Consider the following 23,186-nt stretch of genomic DNA (forward strand, 5'->3'; position numbering starts at 1 on the left):
TATGTTTTCATTTATTTTGCACCTTGTGAAAATTCTTTGTTGCTCTTTGCTTTTCTTTTTTTTGTGTTTTCCTTTCGTGCTGATTTGCCCTCTATGGCGACATGTATTCTAACCTCAATGAGGGACTTGTACAGTGTAACCCTCCCTTTTCATTTCGATGACAGTCAGACCTCGGCCACGTTACCTTCCTGAGTTCAGCTTCAGTATCGCTCTGGCACTGACGGGTCGAGAGCAGCTCCAGACCAAACCCGCAGACTGAAGCTTTGCTTCTCGATGACTCTCCAAGCAGAGACTAAGGGCAGATCAAGCGGCTCATTCTCTTTGCAATCAAAGTCGGAGAGATGAACTCTGCCCTCAGAGCCTCTCTGCTTCACAGAAACATTTTTAAAATTGAAACTGCACCATGATTCCTGGGGTCTTAATAGCGTGGCCTTGGTCTGACCTGTGGCTGTTCCATTACACTGTATGCCTGTATGCCTTGTGGCTGTATAAAATAGCCCTATGCCTATGGAACCTGGTGTCTTCTGGTGAGCTACATGTGTGTATGTGAGTATATACACACACCTTGTTGCTATTTATTTATGTACTGTATGTATTGATTTGGTTATTTATTTATTTATTTATTCCTGTGTCCTATTTATTGGTTCGGCACCTGTGGCGTATTTGACGATTGTCAATACATTGGTGTATGATGTGGAGGAGGGGGCGGGGGGGGTGGGGGGTGGAGGGATGTTGGGTGGGGGAGTCAGTGGAAAACCTAGCTGTGATACTAACTCTAACTGTTGCTCTCCTCGTATTGGACGATGATATAATCTAAGACCAGTGTATGTATAACTGCTTGTCGTGAAGATGAACTACAATGTAATGACAATAAAGAAATACTATGTTGACACGCTGCAGACAACAACACGCCAATCTGTTCTTCTCAGATAGATAGAAATACTATGTGGCCAAAAATATGTGGACAACTCAGCATTAAGAATCAGCTGTGAAGTGTAAAAGAAGCCAATCAGAGATAAAGACTGATATCAGCTGGTGTTAGTCTGCAAGAAAATAAATAATTGTAATTTAAAATGTTTATTTATGTTAAAACTTTACATTTGCATAAATAATTAACATGAAAAATTAACAACAATCTAATATATTTATAGTGTATAAATATGGAAAAAGGGATAAAATAATAGGAAACTATCTAATGTGGAAACCAAATTCTGCTGTTGGTAGACAGAGGTGCACCAGAGAAATCATTTATAATCATTATTTAAATATAATAAGGATGTTTTAGCTCCACAATGACAAGTGTAAACAATGGCACAAAATGGCCGCCGGTGGCGCTGCGGAGCGTTGTTTCCCTCCTGCTGACATTTCCCTCCTTTTGCAAATCAACATCTGATGCGTTCAAGTGCACTTCAAAAACCCAAACACAGCACAAAGCAGCAGAAGCAGCATAAAATTACAATTTAAGAAATTACAAGTTCCCCAGAACTGTTCCTGAGTAAATCTACATCGCTGCTTTCCACCGCTGAATAATTCAGTGATGAAGGAACTCAGGTTGAGGAGATGTTTTATAATAATTGTACATATTCCAACTTTCTATCTAACAGAAAAACACGTTTTCATGCTGGTTTGTAAATAGTAAAATATTCCTTTGGAAACTGAAAAAGTCAGATTTATACCAATATTGGTTTTATTGTTGGTTTATTCGTCAATGTTCGGGTAGAATTTCAAAGTTCTGATATTTTTCAGGTCAATTAAAAGCAGCAAACGGCCTGACCCACTTTTCGCACACGCCACGGGAACGTTTCTCTCGTTCTTCACTCTGAATCAAGCTGGACGGAAAAAGAGACATACGCACCGGAGGTAGCATAATTTCCCTTCAAAATAAATTTGAATCGCCTCCAATCTATAAAACTACATTAAGCAACAAACGTACATCTGACCCATTCCACCTGGAATTATAAGACAAATATTTTACAAATTAAAACAAACAAAAATAAACAAAAACAGAAAAATGGTTACAATATAATTAAGTACTTATATATTTTATATTTTTATATTGTTTTCTCCAACTGTCTGCTTCAAAGTTAAAAACGCGATCAGTTTTTACCAATCAGGATATTACATGTAATTATAATGAACAGAAATCTTTGATTTATAGACGAAACATTTCAGTGATTTAAAGGTTTAATACTGTGTTAAAATGCAGCTGAAAACTGGTGTTATTTTCAGGAGGAAATGCAGAAATGCATTTCTGCTACGGGCATGGGAATTTTATTTTGGAAATCTTCCCCGGAAATGTCGAGTTTTTATTGTCGCCACCTTCACACTGGTTCCGCGTGTTGATAGTGAAGACAGAATCGAGAAGAAACAACTTTTCGCACCGCAGAGACCCGAACTCAGGCCGAAACCAGAGGAAAATGGACATGAAGAAGAGGGTCTCCTTGGAGCTGAGGCACCGGTCGCCCACAGAGGTGAGTACCCGGGTTTGTGTCGTTGTTTATCGGAGACGCCGCGGTGTAAACTTGACCGGCCGAAGAAGGAGGGGTGGTGAGCACATGGCGGGGTGTCTGCAGCTCCCGAAAAGTGCCGAAATGTTTATTTACTCCTCTCAGGCAACCTCCAATGAACGATTAAACGCTGTTACACAACTATACTTAGTTCTGTTTAAATCTTCAGCTCACTCCCGGAGGTCCGTTTCCTCTGGGCCGGTTGGTCGCTGGCAAACAGCTGCGTGGCTGCACAGTTTACCGCCGTGTTTTCATTATTAACTTCACACTTTTCTCACTTTGTTTTGCTGAAAATTGTCTCGCACACCCGTGAATTAGGTCATAAAGACGGTTTGTGTGAAACGAAACTTACATGCGCAATGTATATCGTTGTCTCGTGGGGCCTGGCTAATGCCTGGGATGGCACTACTTCGAAGTTGTTAGACGGCTTATATCCGTTTGTTAAAATCTTGTGCGCAATTAAAGTAAACAAGAAAAGTTTCCATGGAGTAAATTAAATGTGCAGTGAAATATTAGTACAATAAGTGTCCGATAATGCTTCGCGTTTGCAAGCAAAAATGACTCGTCACGATATTGCTTTCATCATTTAATACTCGTGGAGAGCAGGAAATGCGTTATTATTTGTCGATTCACGCTCAAATTCTGGGGAAAATGTAATTTATATTTGTTTCGAGCTACAAACAAACCCGCGTTTATACAACGGCACAACTTTAAGGTCGTGTATATAAAAACCAAAACTGTTTCTGTTGATATTAGCGCTCCTCCAGAGATTAGTCGGAGCCCGTGTGCTGAGGGCGCGTAGCCAGCGGCGTGCTAGCGGCTAGCTTGCTAAAGAGGCTAGTTCGCGTGTTGGGGTTTTGACTGAGTCGCCTCGGTCGCTGCTTCAACCGAAACAAACCGGGCCCGGTTCTTTTGGGGTCAGCATGCTGGGGGCCGGGGGTGTAAAAACCAAAGAGACGAGCGGTGGAACCGACACCGGAGAGCTAGCAGGCGGGCTAACCTAGCAGCATCACGTGTGACGGGAGTTTACAAACAAGAGTCTCGATCGGGGTCCGTTCCACTATGAAGCGGTCCAGAGTCCTTTGCACTGGGACGCCTCCTCTGCTGTGACCTAGTGTTTTGTCCTCTGAGTGAATTGAGGATGTTAATGTTTTCATTGCACTTTTAAAATCAACTGAAGCTAAAAAGGATAAAAAATATTACAATAAAAAACATGTATGTGGATAATTAATAAGATGAGATGCTGTGTTTCAACAGACACAGATCTGTAGTAAAGGTTCTGCTGTTCAATTCCTCCTCCTAATGTGAAAAAAAAATGTGAAAATATGGAAAATACCTTGATATTGTCGAGTTTAATTTGCTGATTGTCTGAGGCTTTCACTCTTCGTCACAGAACGTGCTGCTGAAACGATGGCGCTCATCAGGGCAAAGTGACTCTTTGAATTAGTCATACTGACACCGCACTCACTGTCAAATCCAGAAATTGTAGTCATATCTCTGAGTAGGTGTCCTGTGAGTGCCAACAGCCAGTAACTGCAGCTTAAAACTGAAAAACGTGAGCATCACCAGAGTCCACCAGGGACGAGTGTCTCATCTCTGATCCTGCTTCGTCTTCGTTTGGCTCAAACTGAGTCAACAAAAATTTGTCTTTTTTTGTGAACCATGCAACAAACACACAAAGTAAACCTACGATAAATGATGTTAAGATAAAAAGTGTCTGAAATCGAATTTGTGGGAGCCATGAAAGACTATATGTTATACTGAAAACCACATGTAAGGGAAAGGTTTCAGTTTCGGTATGAATCAACCCCCCCCCCCCCCTCTCTCTCTCTCTCTCTCTCTCTCTCTCTCTCTCTCTCTCCAGGTCCAGGAGCTGGTCCTGGATAACTGTCGCTCCAGTGAAGGGAAGATCGAAGGAATCACAGAAGAGTTCTCGAACCTGGAGCTGCTGAGCCTCATCAACGTGGGTCTGACCAGCGTCGCAGACATCCCCAAACTGGACAAACTGAAAAAGGTGAGAGGACCAAACGTTTCTGTGGCTGTGGACAGAAAAAATCTCAAAGGATGATTTAAATAGCAACGTATTATGTAATAAAGCTCATTTTCATGGCATCATGTTCGTATTAGATATTAATACAGAGACTGATGAACATGTGGCTGCTCCATATTCTCCAATGATCATTAGTTGCAGTTGCACATTTAAGAAACTGTTGTTGTACATTATTGCTGCAATGAATGGTTGTTTGAGTGAACTATGAAATTAAAACTACACTGTAAAATTAGGGTTTGGTTTTTTTATTTGCTTGCACACGTGTGAATCAGGAGGTCAGGAATCAGCAGGTTTTTACAGCGAACTGGACGACAAACAGCAGATCCTCACGTCTGAGAAGCTGGAATCATCAAATCTGTGCCGTCTCTAATCGTTTTAGGTCCAGAGAAAATAAAGCAAGTCTTTTTTTTTGTCCTCCCCCTGCAGCTGGAGCTGAGTGACAACAGGATATCAGGTGGTCTGGAGGTCCTGGCAGAGCGACTGGTGAACCTAACACACCTCAACCTCAGCGGGAACAAGTTCAAAGACATCAGCACCCTGGAGCCCCTGGTGGGTGGAGTTAGGACCAACAGAACATGCCCTCATTATTATAATTGTCATTATTATTATTATTATTATTACTTCCACCACAAGTTGCCTCAGTCCAAAGCTCACAGTCTGTGTTGGGATATTCTGACTCAGTTCAGAGTGGGACGATGTGTGTGGTCACATGTTGTTTCCCTTCCAGAAAAAGTTGCCCCAGCTGAAGAGTCTCGACCTGTTTAACTGCGAGGTGACCAACCTGGCCGACTACAGAGAGTCCATCTTCAAGCTCCTCCCCAAGCTCACCTACCTGGACGGCTACGACATCAACGACTGCGAGGCGTCCGACTCTGACGGGGAGGGAGACGGAGTCGAGGATGAGGACGAAGAAGGTGAGAATTCAGTGTCCACAGTAAGACGCAGCGGCGTTCTTCTTCTGTGGTACAATGAGTTTATTCTGCAGTAGAATTAAAGTTTGTTTACTTATAATTTCCTCAAGAAAAGTGTAGTGTTTACAGAGACTCACACACGTCACATGACTGTTGGTATATTATCATATTTTATTAAATATGATTCTGGGGTTGTGTGTGTTCCAGAGGGTGAATCAGAGGATTTTGAGGAAGAGGAAGAGGAGGATGAAGAGGACGTAGTGGCTGAAGATGATGACGACGATGACGACAGCGGTGACGATGAGGTGAGTCTGGGTGTCTTTGGTTTTGTTGTGTTTGCAGCTGTATGTGTTCAGAGGACAGATGTTTGAAAAACGGTTGTTTTCTAAAACTAAAACATTAAAACATTATTTTTGGCGTCTGTCGACATGAAGACCCGAACATTTCCACTGATTCAAACCTTCACAAACAAACTTTCCTCCCTCTCTGTCTCTCTCTCTCTCTCTCTCTCTCTCTCTCTCTCTCTCTCTCTCTCTCTCTCTCTCTTTCTCTCTCTCTCTATGTAGGATGGAGAAGTGAACGGAGATGTGGACAGTGAAGAAGATGAAGAGGATGAGGAGGAAGAGGAGGATGATGGTCAGTAACAGTGTGATCCTTTACTCAGCTGTTTGCAGATGAAGAATGTTGTTGTTGTTGTTAAACCTCATCTTTCCTCTTTACAGACGAGGCCTCGTCTCCAGCCAAAGGAGAGAAGAGGAAGAGGGACCCCGAGGACGAGGATGATGAAGATGATGATTGAGGACCCCGCAAACCCCTCTGACCTCTCGCCCGGTGACACCCCCCTCCCCCCCACATCCCACACACCCCCACACCTCACCACCAACACTGGCTCTGCTCCTCTGACTCCTCCCCCTCCACTCGGCCGACTCCTGGGCTGCGTCTCGTTCCTGAACCTGGTCTCCTCCCACTGCGCTCTTGTTAGCTCCTCTCACAGACCCAGTCTGCTTCCGTTAACTTATAAAACACCTTCTTCATCATCCTGTTTTATTCATATTTCACTCTCTGATCATAACCTGGGATCATTTTCACTTTATAGAATTATTACTTTCTGGGATCTGTGTGTTTGTGAGCTTCAGATTCACAAAGCAGATTAGAACTCCAGCTAATAATTATTTTCATTACTGATGAGTCTGTCCGTCATCGTCACACTTAATCGTTTTGCTTATTAAATGTCTGGTTCCAGCTTCTGAACGTCGTTTGAACACTGGACCCAGATGTTTGGCATCTGTCTAAGAAAAATGAGTGAAGCAGGTATTTAATTATCACAATAGTTGCAGATAAATCTGTCGATCAACATCAGTTTATGGAGTTTCAGTCCCACAGCAGAGGAAACTGAACAGTTTGAGGTTCCACATCCTGGCGTCGAGCAGCATGCACGGCGTCGGTGACGTCAACAGAAAGGCTTTATTTTTCAAATGAAAGGGATTATGTTCATTTTATATTACAACATGCAACTGATGTTAAACCTGATGAAGGTATTTGTAGGAGAGTTGCCTTTGATCGTGTTTTGTAGCTAAAAGAAGAAAATAAGACGAGAAATAAAAATCCTTTCTTTCTGCTTTTCTTACATCAGGAGTTTCCTACGTGAAGAGGTACGACACGGCTCAATGTTTGTGTTTCTCAGGACGTAGCGTCGCGCGGCAGCATTCGTAAGAAACATGATTTTATCTCCGTATTCCTTCTCCGTTAACATCCGAGTAAAAGCATCACCAGCTGTAAGAAGCTCAGAATCGAAGCGTCACCGAGGCGAGACTTTGCTGCAGTCGTGTTTTTTTTCTTCGTTATTTTGTGATCAGAACATAAGCTCCTTTTTCTTTCCTCTTCTCAAAGCTCCATCACGAGAGTAGTCGTCAAAGGTTTTCTTGTGGTCATGTCATAATTGTTTGGTGAACACATGAAAACCGTTTCTGTGGAAGGAGACAGAGCAAGGGCTCATGGGAAGTAACGGCATGTTTGATTTCTACTTTCCCGTCCTCCTTTTTTCCCCCATCTCCCCCAACACCCGTCTCTGACGTCATCACTCCGGGACTGAACCTGCGGCTTTGACCTCGCCGTGCTCCCGACGGGCGCTGTGATGTCACTGACGGACAGTCGAACCCAGCGAACGTGTTGAACTTTCCTCCCAAAGCCTCCGACCGCCCACCCTCCTCCCATTTCCCCGAGGCCGAGCGTGCTCAGGGCAAACTGTGTTCTCTCTCTTTTTTGCCAACAGAGCTTTTTAAAGAAATATTTTTTCAAAGAAACTGTCTTTGTTTAATTTTGTATGATTGTCTGGGGTCTCTCTCTCTCTCTCTCTCTCTCTCTCTCTCTCTCTCTCTCTCCCCCCCCCCCCCCCCCTCTCTCTCTCTCTCTCTCTCCCTCCCTCCCCCTCTCTCTCTCCCTCTCTCCAGCTCTTCCTTCACACTTACACTGACTAGTTGAATTTTTTTTTACTTTCTGTAAGTTAAAGGAAAAACAAACAAAAAAACACAAAAAGGACTTTGTAAATAAAATCTTAACATTTTGCTCCTGGCGTCTCCCCCTCGCCTTTTGTCTCCCTGACACATGAAGCTTCCTCTCGTTATATTCACCAGCAGTTTCATCAGATTCCTGAATGTCGACCGGAGACAGGGTCAGCTGACAGAGGTTGACCCACATCTGTGCTGAACAGACTGTAGATGATGTCTGCATCACTCAGTTTGTTCAGCAGAGAGCAGGGGCCCACTGTACCACAGGTACACACAGGTGTTCAGCAGGCGTTCATCCTGTATTGATGAACTGTTTCTGATCATTGATCCAGGATCCATGTAAACATGTCAGTTTGTGTGTTTTGTCGGTTGCAGACGTTGAGCGTTTTGATTGGCGGGCTCGGTCCGTAGAGTCAGAAGGTCGCCCTCATGTTGTTTCTGGTGTTTTTAATCTCCAGCTCCAGGTGAGCGATCCTCACCTGCAGAACACGGAGTGTTAGAGGAACTTTAATTCTCCAGAGTGAAATGTTTGTGGTTCTTTTGACCTGGCTGTTTGTTCACAGAGTCTTTGTGTTACTTCACTTTACAATGGCATGAATAACATCATGGGGCTCTAGGGGGCAGTGTTGTGTCACTTTGTGGAGACGTTAATGTGACAACTACTGAAGTTTGATCGGTCTCAAACGTTCAGTCAGAATTTACCACAGTGACATTTTCTTTCTGACTTTGTGAATGTTGGTGTTGGTTTTATAAGATGATGGTGTGTGTGTGTGTGTGTGTGTGTCTGTGTGTGTGTGTGTGTGTGTGTGTGTGTGTGTGTGTGTGTTGCGTGCTCCGTTTTAAATACTAACATCTTTCTGGTTTAGTTGCTCCTTCAGGCCTCTGATCTCGTCTTGCTGTCTGTAGAACGCTTGCAGGAGCTGAAATACAAAGAGCTGAGATGAGATTCGTTGCAGGAAGAGTGAAAACTCCGGCTGAAGCCGTCTGCGCCCGGGCAGTACTCTGGTATCTGGGTGATTCCCGCCTCACCTCGTGTTCAGTGGTGGGTGGCGGTCTCTCTGCGGGTTCGCAGCAGTGTGGGGTGCAGCAGTACATCCACAGCGGGATCTGGGTCTCGTCTGGCTGCCACCCTGACAGGTCGCTCAGATCTCGGGGGTATTTGGCGTCCTGGTAGGCCAGCTGCTCCTCGAGGAAGGCCTCGAGAGAAATGACGAGCAGGTTTAAACGCAGGTAGTGAGGCAGAGGAAGCCAGGTCTGTCAGCCACACGCAGACTTTACTGGATTCACTGTAAACTAAACCTGCTGCCACTTACTGATGATTACAAGAATGAAAGCTCAGATTTCTCTCTACCATAAAACATTTCACACATACTGTATGTCTGGATAAATAATAACAAATACATAGGATGATTTACTGTGTGGGAAACACCTGGGACACCTGCCCCGGGGCAGATCCCCACCTTGTGTGGTGTGGTAATTTGTAGAACAGTAATGATTCCAGGTTGTTTGTAAAGTGACTCCTTCACCACAAGTAGACGGACTTGGAATTGAGACCTTGTTTTGGTTCAACTCAGAAAACAAATTCACAGTGTTCTACCTCTTCCATAAAGTCCAGGTTAGTCCCAGTCACAGCTCCAACATCTGGGCCCATCTGGAACCTGAGGTCGCTCAGCTGCCTCACCAGCCCCTTCTCTGCTGGGGTTTCTGGGTAAGGGTTGGCCACTCGAGTCTCAGGCTTCAGAGACATCAGCACCGGGTCTGACAGAGAGACATAGGAACCAGTTTTTCTCTTTAGAGAAACTGAAGTCATGTAGCCAGCCTGTCGGCCATTTTGGTTCATTTTGCACTCATAGGTTGCTGACCCCTGTTGATCCCTGACAGCCACTCCTGAGCCGTCATGGCCGCCTGGTTTCCAGCTGTCATCGGATACAGATCCTCTTGGAAAATACCCGACTGCAAGGACAGAGAAAGCACCGTGAGTTGTCCTCCTGTCTCTGCTGTCTTTCCTTCTGTCTTCACCAATAATCATGTTCCTGAGGTGATGTAAATAAACCACCCTGACCTGTTTTCGTGGTACGATCATGGACAGTGGTTCCACCAGGTCTTTGACAGCGATCAGACGATAAAACCGGAAAACCTCGCAGGCGCTCACGTCCAAACCGCGCTTTGGCATCACTCCTGAAGTGAGGTCAGAGGTCAAAGGACATTTGGAGCTGGTGATGGACAGACCGTACAGATTCGGACTATTCATGGTTTAACATAACTAAGTACTGTGTAGAGTTTGCACAGTATGTTAGGCAGAGACAGGTGTAACCTCAGTTTGTGTAACTTCAGTGGTTGATTGGTGCGTGTTGTGTGTTTCAGCTCACCCAGTCCTTTCTGTGGCAGCAGGGACCTGAACTCTGTCAGGAAGCTAATGTAAGGTTTCTCAGCGCTCAGCTCATAGTACCGGATGTTTCCGTCACCCTGCAGCACACAAACAGGGCATAACGTGTGACGATCCTCGACCTCCACGTCGGTGGTGGTGTGTAATGTTCATGATGTGTCTGTGTGTTGTGTTACCTTCCCAGCAAGGTACAGCATGTGTGTGTCGGGGTCGTAGAACGGGAACAGGACCCCTGCAGATCCGTCCAGGTCTTCTTCGTACAGAGGCTCAGATAAGTCGTCCTGCACACACACACACACACAGAGATTTTCATTATTAGCTCCATCACTTTCCGTTTGACGGTTGAATTAAATTTGTTGGTCCTAATAATGCTGCAGCGTTTCCAGAAAGGAACCAGGGTCTCACAGGGTCCCAGAGGACGATCTGTCTGTGGTTCCAGGGGGAGCTGCCTGTGGACAGAAGCATCTTCAACCCTCCGATGTACAAAACCTTACTGGCCCTGTGGGACTTACTGCTCGACACCTGCAGGAACATTTGCACCGTCAGTACGGATGTTGCTTTCTGTGGTCATGTGGACACAATCAGACAAGATGAACACACCTGTAAAATCTTTCCTGTCCGTGGGTCCAGGACTCGGACTCGTCTGTCTTTGGACGAGACCGCCAGCCTGCTGCCATCTGTGTTGAAGCTGACGGAAAGCAGCAGGGCCTCGGACGGGTAGCGGTGGTGGACGGGCATCAGAACCACCCGGGCGGGGCACCTGATCACTGCACCTACCTGGGACACATCCCAGAGGAGGACCTGGGACAAAAAGGAGAGACCAGCTGTTATGGAGGGTGAGTTCATCTAAATACTGACGCTGCCACTGACCAATGAGGCTCCTGACCTTGTAGTCATAGGCGGAGCTGAGCAGCAGGTTTTCCGCTGTTGGATGCCACTCGATAAGCCCCACCCTCCTGGAGTGACCAATCAGAGTCTTCCTGGCCTTGGTTAGGTTCTGTTGGACGCCACAGACGGGGATGTCCCAGATCTTCACCTGCGTACAGGCACATGCACTGGTTTGAGGACCTTAGATCTGAGTCTAATGTTAACCTTAAACCCACGACTGAAACCACCTAAGGACCTTTTAAAAAGAAAACAAAGGATAACTCTGGATCTCGAGCAGATAAGACACAAGTACAAGAACACAACCGCACACCCTCCACACACAGGGTCAGAGGGTCACGGGGTCAGAGCAGAGCGTACAGTGCAGTCCTCTGAGCACGAGGCGACGCAGTGATCGTCAAACGGGTTCCACTTCACGTCCAGGACTCTCCCTCTGTGACCACACACCCTGGGGTGCTGAGGGTCCACCCTCCCTGTCTGAGACAGAGCGAGCGTTAAACCATTTCACCTGAATTCACTCCACATTAAATTCATGTGATTTGCTTATAAAGAAACTTTTTTCTGCCTGTAGTTAGAACCAAGTTGAAGAATTTTAACTGAAGAGCAGCAAGTTCGGCATTCTGGGAACCACTGTCTCCCTCATGCTACAGCTAACGTAGCTAATGTAGCTTAGCATGAAAGCTGGAAGCAGTTTTGATTTTGATTTAGTTTTGTTTTGTTTTTTTTGTTGTAACTTTCTTTGTGAGCTCATCAGGAAGAAAATGGCGAAATGTCGAAAAAAAAAAACGCACATGATGGATGGGCAGGACCAAAAAGGCCCCGCCCCCGGCGCACTCGGTCACCACGGCGATGAAGCAGGGATTGGCTGAGCAGTAGTGATTGTCATGGACGCTGAGCGTGATTGGCACCCCGTCGTAGCTGTGCTCCTTGGTGGCTGGTTTTCCGATGACGTGACGAAACTTGGAGCAGCGGAAAGAGGAACGCCACGACATCTACGAAAAAAACAACACACAAAAACCTCACCGTGCTTACTCTGCACATCTGCACACGCAGGTGGAGCCAGAGCGGAAAAATGTGTGTCACACCCACATAATCTTATAATAGTGTTGTGGAAATTCAGCTGCATAATCTGCTCTAATCAATAATGCAATCAGCCGTCATTATTGGCTTTGATAAGCTTATCAATAATAAATCGATTTCTTCAATAACTGAACTTCTTAATGATTCATACAGAGCACACACTGAGAAATCCATCAGCCAGTTTGCTTGTCTCTTTCAAATATTCATAAGTTACACACACAATTACAAATTCGCCCTGACCTCTGACCTTTAGCGAGGATGGAAAAGATCAGTTTACCACAGAGAAAGAGCCAGGGCGTAGGAGGAACAGGGGACGAGGAAAGACAAGCCTAACATTTCCTGTTGTCACTGAATCAGTTTGTTCCCTTCTAAGAATCAGTTCTTTATATGAACATGAAGAAAAACCTCTCACAGGCCGACGGCCGACAGAAACATGAGTCAGCACAGACCACGAGTGTGGAGGTGAACATGTGTAACTCAGGCCAGATAAAACCATCCAGATCCACAGGTAGGTAGGCAGGTTTGACCTACACACTTCTTTCATTCTAAAGAACTAAAATGCTGCGACTAAATGAATTAAAGATATTTTCCTACCTCAGATGTAGACATGCAGGGATCACTGGGATCACTGGGATCACTGACCACCTCTGCAGCACCTGTGGACTGTGACTATAGCAGGTATGACTGTGGTACCACTACACCCCTGCTCTGTCTGCAGTCCAGCTGACTTCTGACTGCAGCCTCCCCCTGTGTGTGTGTCTGTGTGTGTGTGTGTGTGATCCATGACATCCACCCTTTGCTTCCACATCAGCCAAGCTTTTTATGCACGGCTGCACACACACAAACCCTCCTGTACATCTGATACCACTGCAGGTTTCACAGCTTGTGTTTGGTCTGATGATGGACTGAGTGTTGGTTCTGACTGTATCCTGCAGGTGGCGTCGTTCCTGTTCGTACCAGACTTCAGTCACTTTAGAGGAAGTTCAGTTTCCTCTTGTGAACCAAGATCCGACCTGGGGATGCACTGACCTGGAGTCAGTTCTTAGATGAAGCTGTCAACCACAACCTGCAGGGAGCCGAGACTTTAAAGGACCAGTTGTGTGTATGAAGAGACGGGACGTGGCTGAAAACACTCTTTAATTAAATCTCAGTAAACAGCACCAGCAAACAGCTCTGTGCATGTATTCAGATTTTATAGCTCTACGATTACAGTCATGATTTCACAAACACATTTACCACTTTTAAAGGAACATGCACCTCGGATCTGAAATTTCTCATCGTCCTCCATCGCATGGTTTCAGGTTGGTTTGGTAAATTAATGTGAGAGTTAATGGACAGTGTGATGTGAAAATACAGTTTTCAAACATGAAGAGTGAAGGAAATACAGAGAAATGTGTAAAACAACATTCCCAAAGCGACCAGTCGACCAACCGGTCAACTAATAATCAGCCTTCAAACAAGCTGGAACGAGAAAATCTTTGATTAATAAATGATATGAATGATTCATCTGTAAGTGGATCACACAAACAATAAAACTTAAAATTTATTTTATGTGGAAAAGAAAAACCTAAAACCCCAGCCTGAAAAATAATATGTTTATTTTAGGTCCAGGACCGAGCGGAGCTTCAGGGCCTGACGTCCACGATGCAGCTGCCCATCACGTCCCTGAAGGCGCTGCAGTCGAAGTCGGCCACCACGACCCTGGGTCCGAGCTTGTGGGGGACCGTAGTGATCTGAACCTTCAGAGTTTTGTTGGGCGGCAGCTCCCTGACGATACTGACAACACACACAGACACACAGGTAAACGCACACTGAAGAACCACGTCCTAAAAACTTGGTCACATGACTTTAGACAGGATTCGCACTCACCTCTCCACGCGCTCAAATTTGTACATGCCGCTTCCGGTGACGGTCAGAGAGCAGTTCGTCAGCGCGACGCTCAGCGTGTTGGTGAACTTCACCTCCATCATCATGGGTTGGAAGAGACGGGCCTCACCCACAACCTGAAGCACACACACACACACAGTCACTGCTCAGGCTGCCCAATCAGACGCTTCCTTCCTTGCAGGCTGACGTGATAAACACCGGAGGACTCCACTGACCCTCATGGTGATGGGAGGCTGCGGCAGGGAGACGTCGATCTCAGACTCGTAGATGTCGCTTTGCTTCTGTTTGTCTACGGCCACGACCGAGACCCTCATGCTGTCACAGTTCACCATGTGGTGACTGTAGGCCATGAACGGGATCTGGACAGGTATGATCACCTCTGTCGGACACGGAGACACAGAACAGTAGAAGACATGTCACCATCTGGCTCAAAGGACGGAACGTTTAACAGGAACTAATAATGTAAAGAATTCCTGCAGTTAAACTTGCAGACCTCGTGCAACCAGCAGCAGCTTCTCCTGCACACTGTTCAGGATGTGACATGCTGGTACGCCGTTGTACCTCATGCCCTGGGCGTTGACGTAGATGGACATGGTCTTGTTGGAGTAATCTCTGTTGCACAGCCTCAGCTTCAGATTAATGTCCTGCCCGCTCTGCACTCCAGAGTCCTGGAGCAGGAAAAAAGAGTCTGAGGCTGGTGATGTTTCTCTTATTGAATTATAAATCTGCACGTTGAGCGTCAGCGGCTCAGGTTTCACCTTTTCGATTTTCATCTGCACCTTCAGCGGCTCCTTCCCTCCATCAGCTGCTTGACCGTCTCCGGAGTTCACTCTCCTGACTGCGCGGCTGTAGACTTCCCTCTCCTGTGCACTGCCTGATGGGAAAATGACCATCATTTAATTCATTTAACTCCCACAGGGGTTGAATATTTCTCCTGCACATGTTCGTGTTGACAGGCGGTCGTTACCCTCTCGGTATTTGTAGCTGTCCGTGATATCGTTTCTCAGGTTGTAGCCCACGGCCTTGGTAGAAATGTTCTGACCCACTGTCGTGGTGTCGGAGCTCATTTTCATCTTTGACCCATCAGCCCAGACCTGAGGAGAGGTGTGTGTGTGTGTGTGTGTGTGTGTGTGTGTGTGTGTGTGTGTGTGTGTGTCATGAACAGGATAATGAAGGAACTCTATCACTGGCATGTATGAAGTATTTGTACTGACCATCCACTTGACAACGTCAGCGTTGACCTCTGCAAACACAAATGGCACGTCGTACTTCAGGTTGGTGTCGCCCTGGAGGACGGCGGAGACTGGAGCTGGACCACAGCAGAACTGTCCTGAGGCGGGGAAACAAAGTTTGAATGCACTGAGGCTGTGAGCACATCTGTGTGAAACAGCTGTGCACTGTGTTCACCTTCACTCTTTTCCTGAGGTGTGGGATCCAGGACCTGCCAGCCGTCATAGAGCTCAGCTTTCTCCAGGTCTGGTCGCTTCATCCATCCCTCCACCCACACGTGGAAGTTCCTGCACGACACGGATAAGTTCCTCAGTCCAGCAAAAATTAGAGCTGATTCTAATACAGTCACAATAGTTTCAGCCTGTAATTATATTATTATTATTATTATCCTGATGACTTAAATAGCAAAGCAGAATAGTAAATCTGCCTGAACGCTTGTCTCACCAGACGCTGTCTCGGCCCTCCTTGGGTTGAGCTCCTCGGACGCCGTAATACTCATCGATGCTGAGGTTGTTGTTTGTGTCGTGCGCTGACTTGAAGTTTGTGACCACACGACACGGGATCCCGAAGAACCGCATGACTGGAATCGTGAACACGACAAGTAAGATGCATAAAGTCAAACAGTGTCTCAGTCCTGCTCATGTTTGAGGACAGCTCGTACGGTACCTGTACACATCACACCAGCAAACACCCAGCACTGGCCGTACTTCACGGGGTGGCAGTTTGTTTTAAACCACCTCCGAAGGATGCGAACGCTGCCGAGCCAGGAGCTGGGATTTTCTCCGTCACCATAGTTACCATCCCATCCTCCAGATAACACGCCCAGATCATCGCAGCAGTTGATCTGGAGAACAGAATGAGTTTTCACACTCTGCCATTTGAACGACGGTGAGAGACAACGTGCTGTGGACTGTTGGGTTGTCTGGTCCTACCATGGCGCTGATCACACGGCTAACGTAGATGGGGTTGCAGCGAGCAGAGACGTCATCAGCAGGGTCCTTCATGTGCTTTGGGTTGACGTCCAGTATCTTGAGACATATGTCCACCATGTCCTCCTCAAACTGGGTAAGAAGACACAAGTTAGAGCCACCAGTTGACCAACGCACTGCCTTGTCCACGGCTGCACCTTCAGTTTGTCTGTGAGGCTCGTGGTGTTCCTCAGGTGTGTCTGAGACTTAAAGGACAGGTACAGCAGCTCTTTAATGCTCACCTGTCCAAAGACCCAGTCCCGAGGGCAGGGAAAGTCTGATGTCCCCACATAGATGAGTCCCTGTTCGTTCATCACGTACTCTTGTCTTTCCCCCTCGTGAGGAAGATACACCCAGTCATCTGCAAACAAACAGGGTGTAACACTATCAGCTGTCAATCAGATATAAATCAGCTGTCAATCAGATATAAATCAGCTGTCAATCAGATATAAATCAGCTGTCAATCAGCACATGTTCAGGCTTTCAGGCACATTTTCTTTTGTATGTTTCCTTGAAATTCAGCACAGTGACTTTGTGCTACCTCTGGATGGAAATCCACCACGTGACAAACAATTCTAACACAGAAGCTACAGTTTTAGGTTGTGGAAGCAGAACCGAACCGAACCTGCAACTGAACGTCTTAGTCACACATTTTTCCTTTTTGTTCTCAGGGTCTCAGTGATGATACCCACCTGAGCACCAGGGATTGAAGAGCACTACCAGTGTTCCCAGTATGGTCTTTCCCATCCTGGTCTGAGCAGACAGCGAGTACTTGCCCACAGGAGCATCAGCTGGTGGGGTCACGGACAAGGTCACCACGCCCCTGGACAGGTCGGCTCTTCTGTCCATACTGTACTTCCATATCGCCTTGACGTCGCTGGCGTACATGGGAGAGGGGTTACCAAACTGAGAGCGAGTACCACACGTCTCTGATGGAAAGGAGCCTGAGGTAAAGGAAGGGGAGGAGGACAGGTGCATGGACTGACAGTTCAGACGCTGAGCAGAACAACTGACACACAGCTGAATACTGTGACACGGTGAGTGTGCGGAGATCTACCTGTCTCCACGGTGAGGACCAGCATGTCGCAGTCACCGAAAGGCTGCGTCATGTTCAGGGTCAGGAGGAAGGACTGGCCCCGTCTCACGATCAGCTGCTTCTCTGTGATCTCGATGGTGCGGTGGTCGGTGTTGTTGGACTGGCAGTGGAAGTCCACGCTCCTCATCACTGCAAATACAAAAAACAAACTGTGTAAACTATATTTCAGTGTGAGCCTCACACACGTCGTTCATACTCACTCGTTGCCATCGGGTTCACAGCGAGTCCTGGTTCCTGCAGGAGGTTTGAGAAGCTCCGCTCTGATCTCAGGTCAGCACTGAACACACACACACACACACTGGCCTCCTGCTCTTTAAAGGCTCAGTGAAATCTTCATCTTGATGTGATAAAATTCCTGCTGAAGCAAATCGTTGGAGCGTGAAACAGGGAGGGATTATTAAAGACCGATGGATCATCATCATCATCTTCATCACTGATGGGAGGAGGCCACCAGAGAAAACTCACTGTTTATTTATCAGGAAATCACGGCGTCCATTTCAGAATGTTTTTAAATGCCTGTCAGTTCAGGACGTTTGGCGCGACCAGGTTTCATCTCGTGAATTGTTTTCGCTGTCGATGCCGTCAGACTCACAGATCTCTGACAGGCAGGAGCAGGATTCAGAGATGACCCTGCTGCACACACTCATTCACACTGAAGGAGGAAGGATGAAAACCCCAGCACAGGATCGTCTGTCACATGTCACATCAGCCACAGTGTTTCTTCATCACGCTGAGCAAAGTCGACTTCATCTTCAGTCTGTGCTCAGGACCTCGTACGTAAACTCATTCGTTTTGAAGGTAAAACTTTTTTTTGTTTCCTGTCACTGGGAACTTTTCTCTTACCTACATCATTTCAAAGACCTTCACTGGAAATATTCTTGTGGTGAACAGGTAAACATCAGCTGATTCTCCTGGAAAACAGATGAAAAACTCAGGACCTGTAAAATAAAACGCTGATCTGAACCTGCAGAGAGTCAAACCAGGTGATACAGTAAAAGTCACATGACCGTCATTATCAGCGATCCTCCCCTCAAACTCTTTTAATGTGAGAGATTTGATAAATCAGTAGAACATTTCCCTCCTCTGCAGCTCAGCAACATCCAGGGAAACAGAAAGATAAAAGCTGTTTACTGCACTGAAACTTTGAAAATCACTTTCACTGTTATGTCCCTGTGAGTGTTGTCCTTAGATGGACCTGGACAGACATGAACCCATGCTTTCAAACTGTCATGCTGCTGGGTGGTAATGCGGTTCTGTGTGGGTCAGGAATGCTTGTTGTAGGTGTGGTGAGTCAGGCTCCATCACAACTCGTCTCTGATCAGGTGAGACAAGGAATCGGATGAGATGTGATCAGATTTCCTCAGATATCGCACTGATCGTGAGACGAACAGGTGACACGAGGTGAGACGAGGAGCGATGTCACCAACATGTTACTGCGATCGTTTGTTTGACAGGAGTTTCCTCTGCAGGCGGAAACATGGAAGCAACTAACGACCCTGACTTCACAGAGAAAGTGTGAACTACACAAACTGCTGTGAGTCGCTGTTCTGTTCGTCTTACAAAGCAACACTGACTGTCCACTGCGTGCATGTTTGTCAGGTTACACCTCTGAACCTGTCTAATCTGAATGTTTAGAGGTTACACCTCTAAAACATCTGATAACAGCTAAAAAAAATCTTCCATCTGTGGCGTCGAGGGCCAACAGATCTGCAGGTTTTCATTCCAGCCACAGATCAGAATCTGGATCAACTTTCGTTTAAGCGGGAAATCAAGATCTCTGCTCCATCACCTGCTGAAGTGATCGTCGAGATAATCATCGAGATAAAAACCTGCTTCACCCTCCGTTATGCAAAAGCAGGGTTCAGGCTCCCTGACAGATGGTTTCTGTCTCCCAGGATTCCCCTGTGTGGAAACGGGTTTATTTCTGATTATCTCATCTCCGATGAGTCTTGGCCTTAAAAGGGTCTCACTCTCCTGGAAGTTTTCTGTAATAAAATCACTAATTCCTTGACTGAACTCTGGATAATTCAAAACAAAGACCAGTTTATGAATCTGGTGTCACTTCAGTCTGTATTGGAGGGATAATTTATGGATTTATTCAGGTCGTGGTAACTTTTCCTTTGTCTTCACAGGATGGATTCACTGACAGCAGATTAATTATCACCCAGCTCTGTCTGAATACCAGGCTGACCGTCACCTTCCTCTGTTAACATAAGATACACAACAATCACCAAACTTTTTATTTTTTATTTTCACTGCACGTCTATAAAAATGCATAGGCTAAAAACTGCAGGGAGAAAATGAAGCATGCAGCATACATGTATACAGAACATGTAAAAATGATTAGGAGCAAATGTTAAAGCTGTTTCCACACTATATTTTGAGTGTTACAGTAGGAACAGATGTGCACATCTGTTTAAAATGCACATTTTCTATCTACTGTATTGTTTTGTATTTTTATTCAAACTATTCAAACATATATTAAACACATCACTTGCAGAAAATAATGCGAATGCTTTTTTTTTTTGTTTAACTGTTCTGAAGAAGACTGAAGTCTCCTTCAGAATAAAAGCAAGCTAAAGTAAATCCATATGGACTGTGCCAATGATCCTCAGTCTGCTCAGATTCACTCACAACCACCTGCTCACTGCTGCCTCCTGGTGGCCTGGCTGGGGAACATCATCATCACAGAGTTAGTAAAACCAGGACTGTTGCTGCCTCATTTGACTCAGTCTTAAAATCTAATCTGCTGTATTCTCCAAACAGATAAACATTAATATACCACTGAGCTGATCAGACAGGTTAGTGGTATGTTCATATATTTGCTGATTCATGGAAGTGAAAAACACTCAGATCCTAATTTTAACAGGATGTTTGAGATGTTGAGTTAAAGGTTAAAGGTCAGTCTTCTGTCTGTGGCTCAGATGTGCTGATGAAGTGGTGAGATGTGAATATGGAGAACCAGATGTTGCAGGGAGTGGACCAGATGTGGTGGTTAGTGGGCTGGATGTTAGAGTGATCGGGCGAGAGGTTTAAGAGTGAGGTCCAGATGTTGTAGACGATGACATAAGATGAACAGATGTTGAGGTTGAATGGGCAGAAAAAGACCATGGGCCAGATGTGGAGGTGAGCAGAGTAGATGGTGTACTGAGATAACCAGATGTTTAAGTGTGTGAACTGGAAGGTGGACATTGGCATCTTTTTTCCATTTGTGGGTAAAGCTCAGTGACAGTTGTCTTGAGAGGACACTGGGTTTCAGGAAACACTTCAAACACTTTGCTCCCTGTCTTCAGTTTGTCATGAAGTTGTTCCAGAGTCTTCGTCTCCAGATGTTTTCCAGTTGGATCATCAGGAACATTGTCTCCCCAGTGTGCACTTGCTATCCACTTCTCCTGTGTGGAGCTGTAGCAGCAGAATGCTGACCAGAGCATTGAGGGAATATTAACCCTTTCTTTGAGGAGCTTATTGCCAGGCTGTGCTCCGGTCACCACATAGGCTTCAACATCTTTGTTGTTGTTGATGCAGTGTTTATCCATGATACATTTGACACATGTTTCCATGCTGTTCCAGCTTCCGTTGTTGAATTTCTTTGCTTGAGGAACCACGTTGGTCAGAGTGAAGGTAGATTCTTTGTCAGCTTTACTGAATCCATAAGAGCTTGGGAATAAATGGCCTCTGTTATACATTTCATTGTCAGAGTAATCACTGTTTTCAGCCTGGTGTTTGTAGGCCAGGTTTTTCTCTTCATTCCTCATGTTCTTATCACATTCGAGCTGTAAGAGTTGGAAGGTCAGTTACTGATGCAGGTAGAGTAGCAGTAAGTAAACAACATGAAGAGTAAATATTCCCTTTAATTAAACTGGTGCATTGAGAAAGAAATGAAAGGGTTAAGGCGTCTGAGCCTGGCTGATGAGAACGTCTTTGGTTCATCAGGTATTTGGTCTTAAACCAACAGAACTGTACACATCAACATTTTCACACAGTTGTAGTTGTATTATTATTATTATTAACACTGTTAGTAGTAGTAGCTGGTAGTAGGACTGTAAATAAACTATTAAGTTTATTAATTCTGTCTTTTTTGAATCAAAAAGAAAAACACACCTGTGGCTCTATCATAAATTTTATATTGGGTCTGCTGGCGTTTTCCCCTATCCCTCTGTACTTGTTGGCAGAAAACACTGGAATCTTCTTCTCGGTGTCGTAGAGCGTCAGAAACTTTTTCTCGCTCTTATAAGTCTGGCAAATGATTTTGTATCGGTTCTGGTCCAGGATCATCTTATTTTCCAAGATCCCTGGGACCTGTGGTGGAGTTTCATTCAGAAGAAACCCCTCACACTCTGACAGTGAGTTCACCACTTCAGATACTGTGGGGACGATGGACAGGAAGAGGAGGACAGTAATGGGCAGGAAACGCTGTGTCTTCAGAGACGTCATGTTCATACAGTGAGCGAGCTGAAGAAGACAGAAGCAAAAGAATCAAACATAACAGTGAAGTTTGGCTGCAGATGCACTCGATGTGTAGAGAGTGAGACCCTGCAGTGGGACGTGTCCCAACAACACAAGAACCAAAGTATAAGGAATAAGTATAAGGAATGCTTTACCTGCTCATGATCTGTTCATCTGCTCTAACATGTTTCTGAGATCAGAATCCTACTTTTTTCCCTACACTCAAAAATCACTGACTTTTTTTTAAAGCTTTATTTGTTTGATCATTTTGTCTTCACTGACAGTGACAGAGGAGACGTGAGCTCAGACTCAGGACGGAAACACAGTACCCAGGTTCACCGATGAGCCCTGAAGTAATAACGACACTAACAGTAACTAAGGGGGCGGGGCTTAGCTAACACCTGTTTACTTCTTGGTGGGGGGCTAACACCTTTAGCTAACACCTTTTTACTTCTTGGTATTGAGATGGAAATTTCTCGCAGACTAATGCTGTGTCAGAAATCACTTCCATGTCCTGTACTTCCTGTCCATCACTGACTGTTCAGAGTCTGACTGTAAATTTATATTCACATGTTCTCAATAATCCCACCATGGTTTCTTCATCACTGTTGTGTTTCCACAAATTCAAGTGACTAACAGGCTGATTCAATGAATCTAATGCAGGAAAAATGATAATATACAAAACCAATGTGATTAACAAATTTATATTCTGGTATCAGTTCACTTTCTGACGTTGTCCAGCAGTTTTTTTTATGTCTAAACTCCATTATTTATGGAGACATTTTCAAATATGCTTATAAATGAAACTGTCAGGAGACAAACGGCTGTAGCTTTTGTAGCGAATATTTCAAGGATTAATTTTAGCTCAGAGCTACAGAAGCTGCTGTATCTTAGGTTTTAATGACGTCGTCTTCAATCAAACTGAAAGAAAAACTTTTACTTCACATGAAAACAGCAGCTGTTTCTGCAAATGTCAGACGTAAAGAAAAAATTCAAACAGAATAAGAATAATAATGTGAAGCGTAAATTCCAAGAAAAACTTACAACCTTCCTGAAAGTCCGTCGGTGTCTTTGTGTTGAAACAGCAGCAGAAACCAAACGGATTTGCTCAAACAGGAGTTTGTGGAGGAAGTTTGACTGGTGCTGTACATTCAGCAGTTTATGTACAGAAGAGGTGTAACCTTATCTAAGATATCATCTTTAATTTTCTTCAGCCACGCCTTCCTCCACTTT

The 23,186-nt window shown here is 45.3% G+C and overlaps 4 protein-coding genes and 1 long non-coding RNA gene across 5 annotated transcripts; 2 read left to right on the forward strand and 3 right to left on the reverse strand.

Annotated features, from left to right (window-relative positions):
* The first annotated feature begins 2,316 nt into the window (after positions 1 to 2,316).
* On the forward strand, positions 2,317 to 8,033 carry LOC121177405 (acidic leucine-rich nuclear phosphoprotein 32 family member D-like). Its single transcript, XM_041031737.1, has 7 exons — positions 2,317 to 2,471; positions 4,372 to 4,521; positions 4,984 to 5,106; positions 5,285 to 5,471; positions 5,676 to 5,773; positions 6,035 to 6,104; positions 6,191 to 8,033. The coding sequence occupies exons 1-7, from the start codon at positions 2,418 to 2,420 to the stop codon at positions 6,265 to 6,267; spliced, it is 759 nt and encodes a 252-aa protein (XP_040887671.1). The 5' UTR covers positions 2,317 to 2,417; the 3' UTR covers positions 6,268 to 8,033.
* Positions 8,034 to 8,242: 209 nt separating this feature from the next.
* LOC121177455 (coronin-2B-like) lies at positions 8,243 to 12,828 on the reverse strand. The gene is made up of 13 exons (XM_041031785.1): positions 12,038 to 12,828; positions 11,607 to 11,723; positions 11,248 to 11,397; positions 10,962 to 11,162; positions 10,767 to 10,883; positions 10,538 to 10,642; positions 10,345 to 10,441; positions 10,038 to 10,153; positions 9,838 to 9,928; positions 9,573 to 9,733; positions 9,005 to 9,229; positions 8,827 to 8,895; positions 8,243 to 8,454 (listed from the first exon to the last, which is right to left on the reverse strand). Exons 1-13 carry the CDS (start codon positions 12,236 to 12,238, stop codon positions 8,389 to 8,391), a joined length of 1,716 nt encoding a protein of 571 aa, XP_040887719.1. The 5' UTR covers positions 12,239 to 12,828; the 3' UTR covers positions 8,243 to 8,388.
* A 79-nt stretch (positions 12,829 to 12,907) lies between these two features.
* Positions 12,908 to 17,209, forward strand: LOC121177419. Its single transcript, XR_005893246.1, has 4 exons — positions 12,908 to 13,004; positions 13,262 to 13,424; positions 13,932 to 14,126; positions 17,083 to 17,209. It is a non-coding gene; the product is annotated as an uncharacterized LOC121177419 (long non-coding RNA).
* On the reverse strand, positions 13,453 to 18,203 carry LOC121177336 (protein-glutamine gamma-glutamyltransferase 2-like). Its single transcript, XM_041031636.1, has 15 exons — positions 17,708 to 18,203; positions 17,469 to 17,636; positions 17,104 to 17,355; positions 16,654 to 16,772; positions 16,376 to 16,504; positions 16,110 to 16,287; positions 15,888 to 16,023; positions 15,621 to 15,730; positions 15,428 to 15,543; positions 15,181 to 15,307; positions 14,972 to 15,087; positions 14,707 to 14,881; positions 14,429 to 14,592; positions 14,196 to 14,329; positions 13,453 to 14,102 (listed from the first exon to the last, which is right to left on the reverse strand). Exons 1-15 carry the CDS (start codon positions 17,715 to 17,717, stop codon positions 13,952 to 13,954), a joined length of 2,085 nt encoding a protein of 694 aa, XP_040887570.1. The 5' UTR covers positions 17,718 to 18,203; the 3' UTR covers positions 13,453 to 13,951.
* Positions 18,204 to 19,967: 1,764 nt separating this feature from the next.
* Positions 19,968 to 23,073, reverse strand: LOC121177392 (endonuclease domain-containing 1 protein-like). Its single transcript, XM_041031723.1, has 3 exons — positions 22,998 to 23,073; positions 21,609 to 21,959; positions 19,968 to 21,280 (listed from the first exon to the last, which is right to left on the reverse strand). The coding sequence occupies exons 2-3, from the start codon at positions 21,945 to 21,947 to the stop codon at positions 20,672 to 20,674; spliced, it is 948 nt and encodes a 315-aa protein (XP_040887657.1). The 5' UTR covers positions 21,948 to 21,959; positions 22,998 to 23,073; the 3' UTR covers positions 19,968 to 20,671.
* Between the last annotated feature and the right edge of the window lie 113 nt (positions 23,074 to 23,186).

This window comes from Toxotes jaculatrix, chromosome 23, assembly GCF_017976425.1.
Source record: "Toxotes jaculatrix isolate fToxJac2 chromosome 23, fToxJac2.pri, whole genome shotgun sequence".
Taxonomy (NCBI): domain Eukaryota; kingdom Metazoa; phylum Chordata; class Actinopteri; family Toxotidae; genus Toxotes; species Toxotes jaculatrix.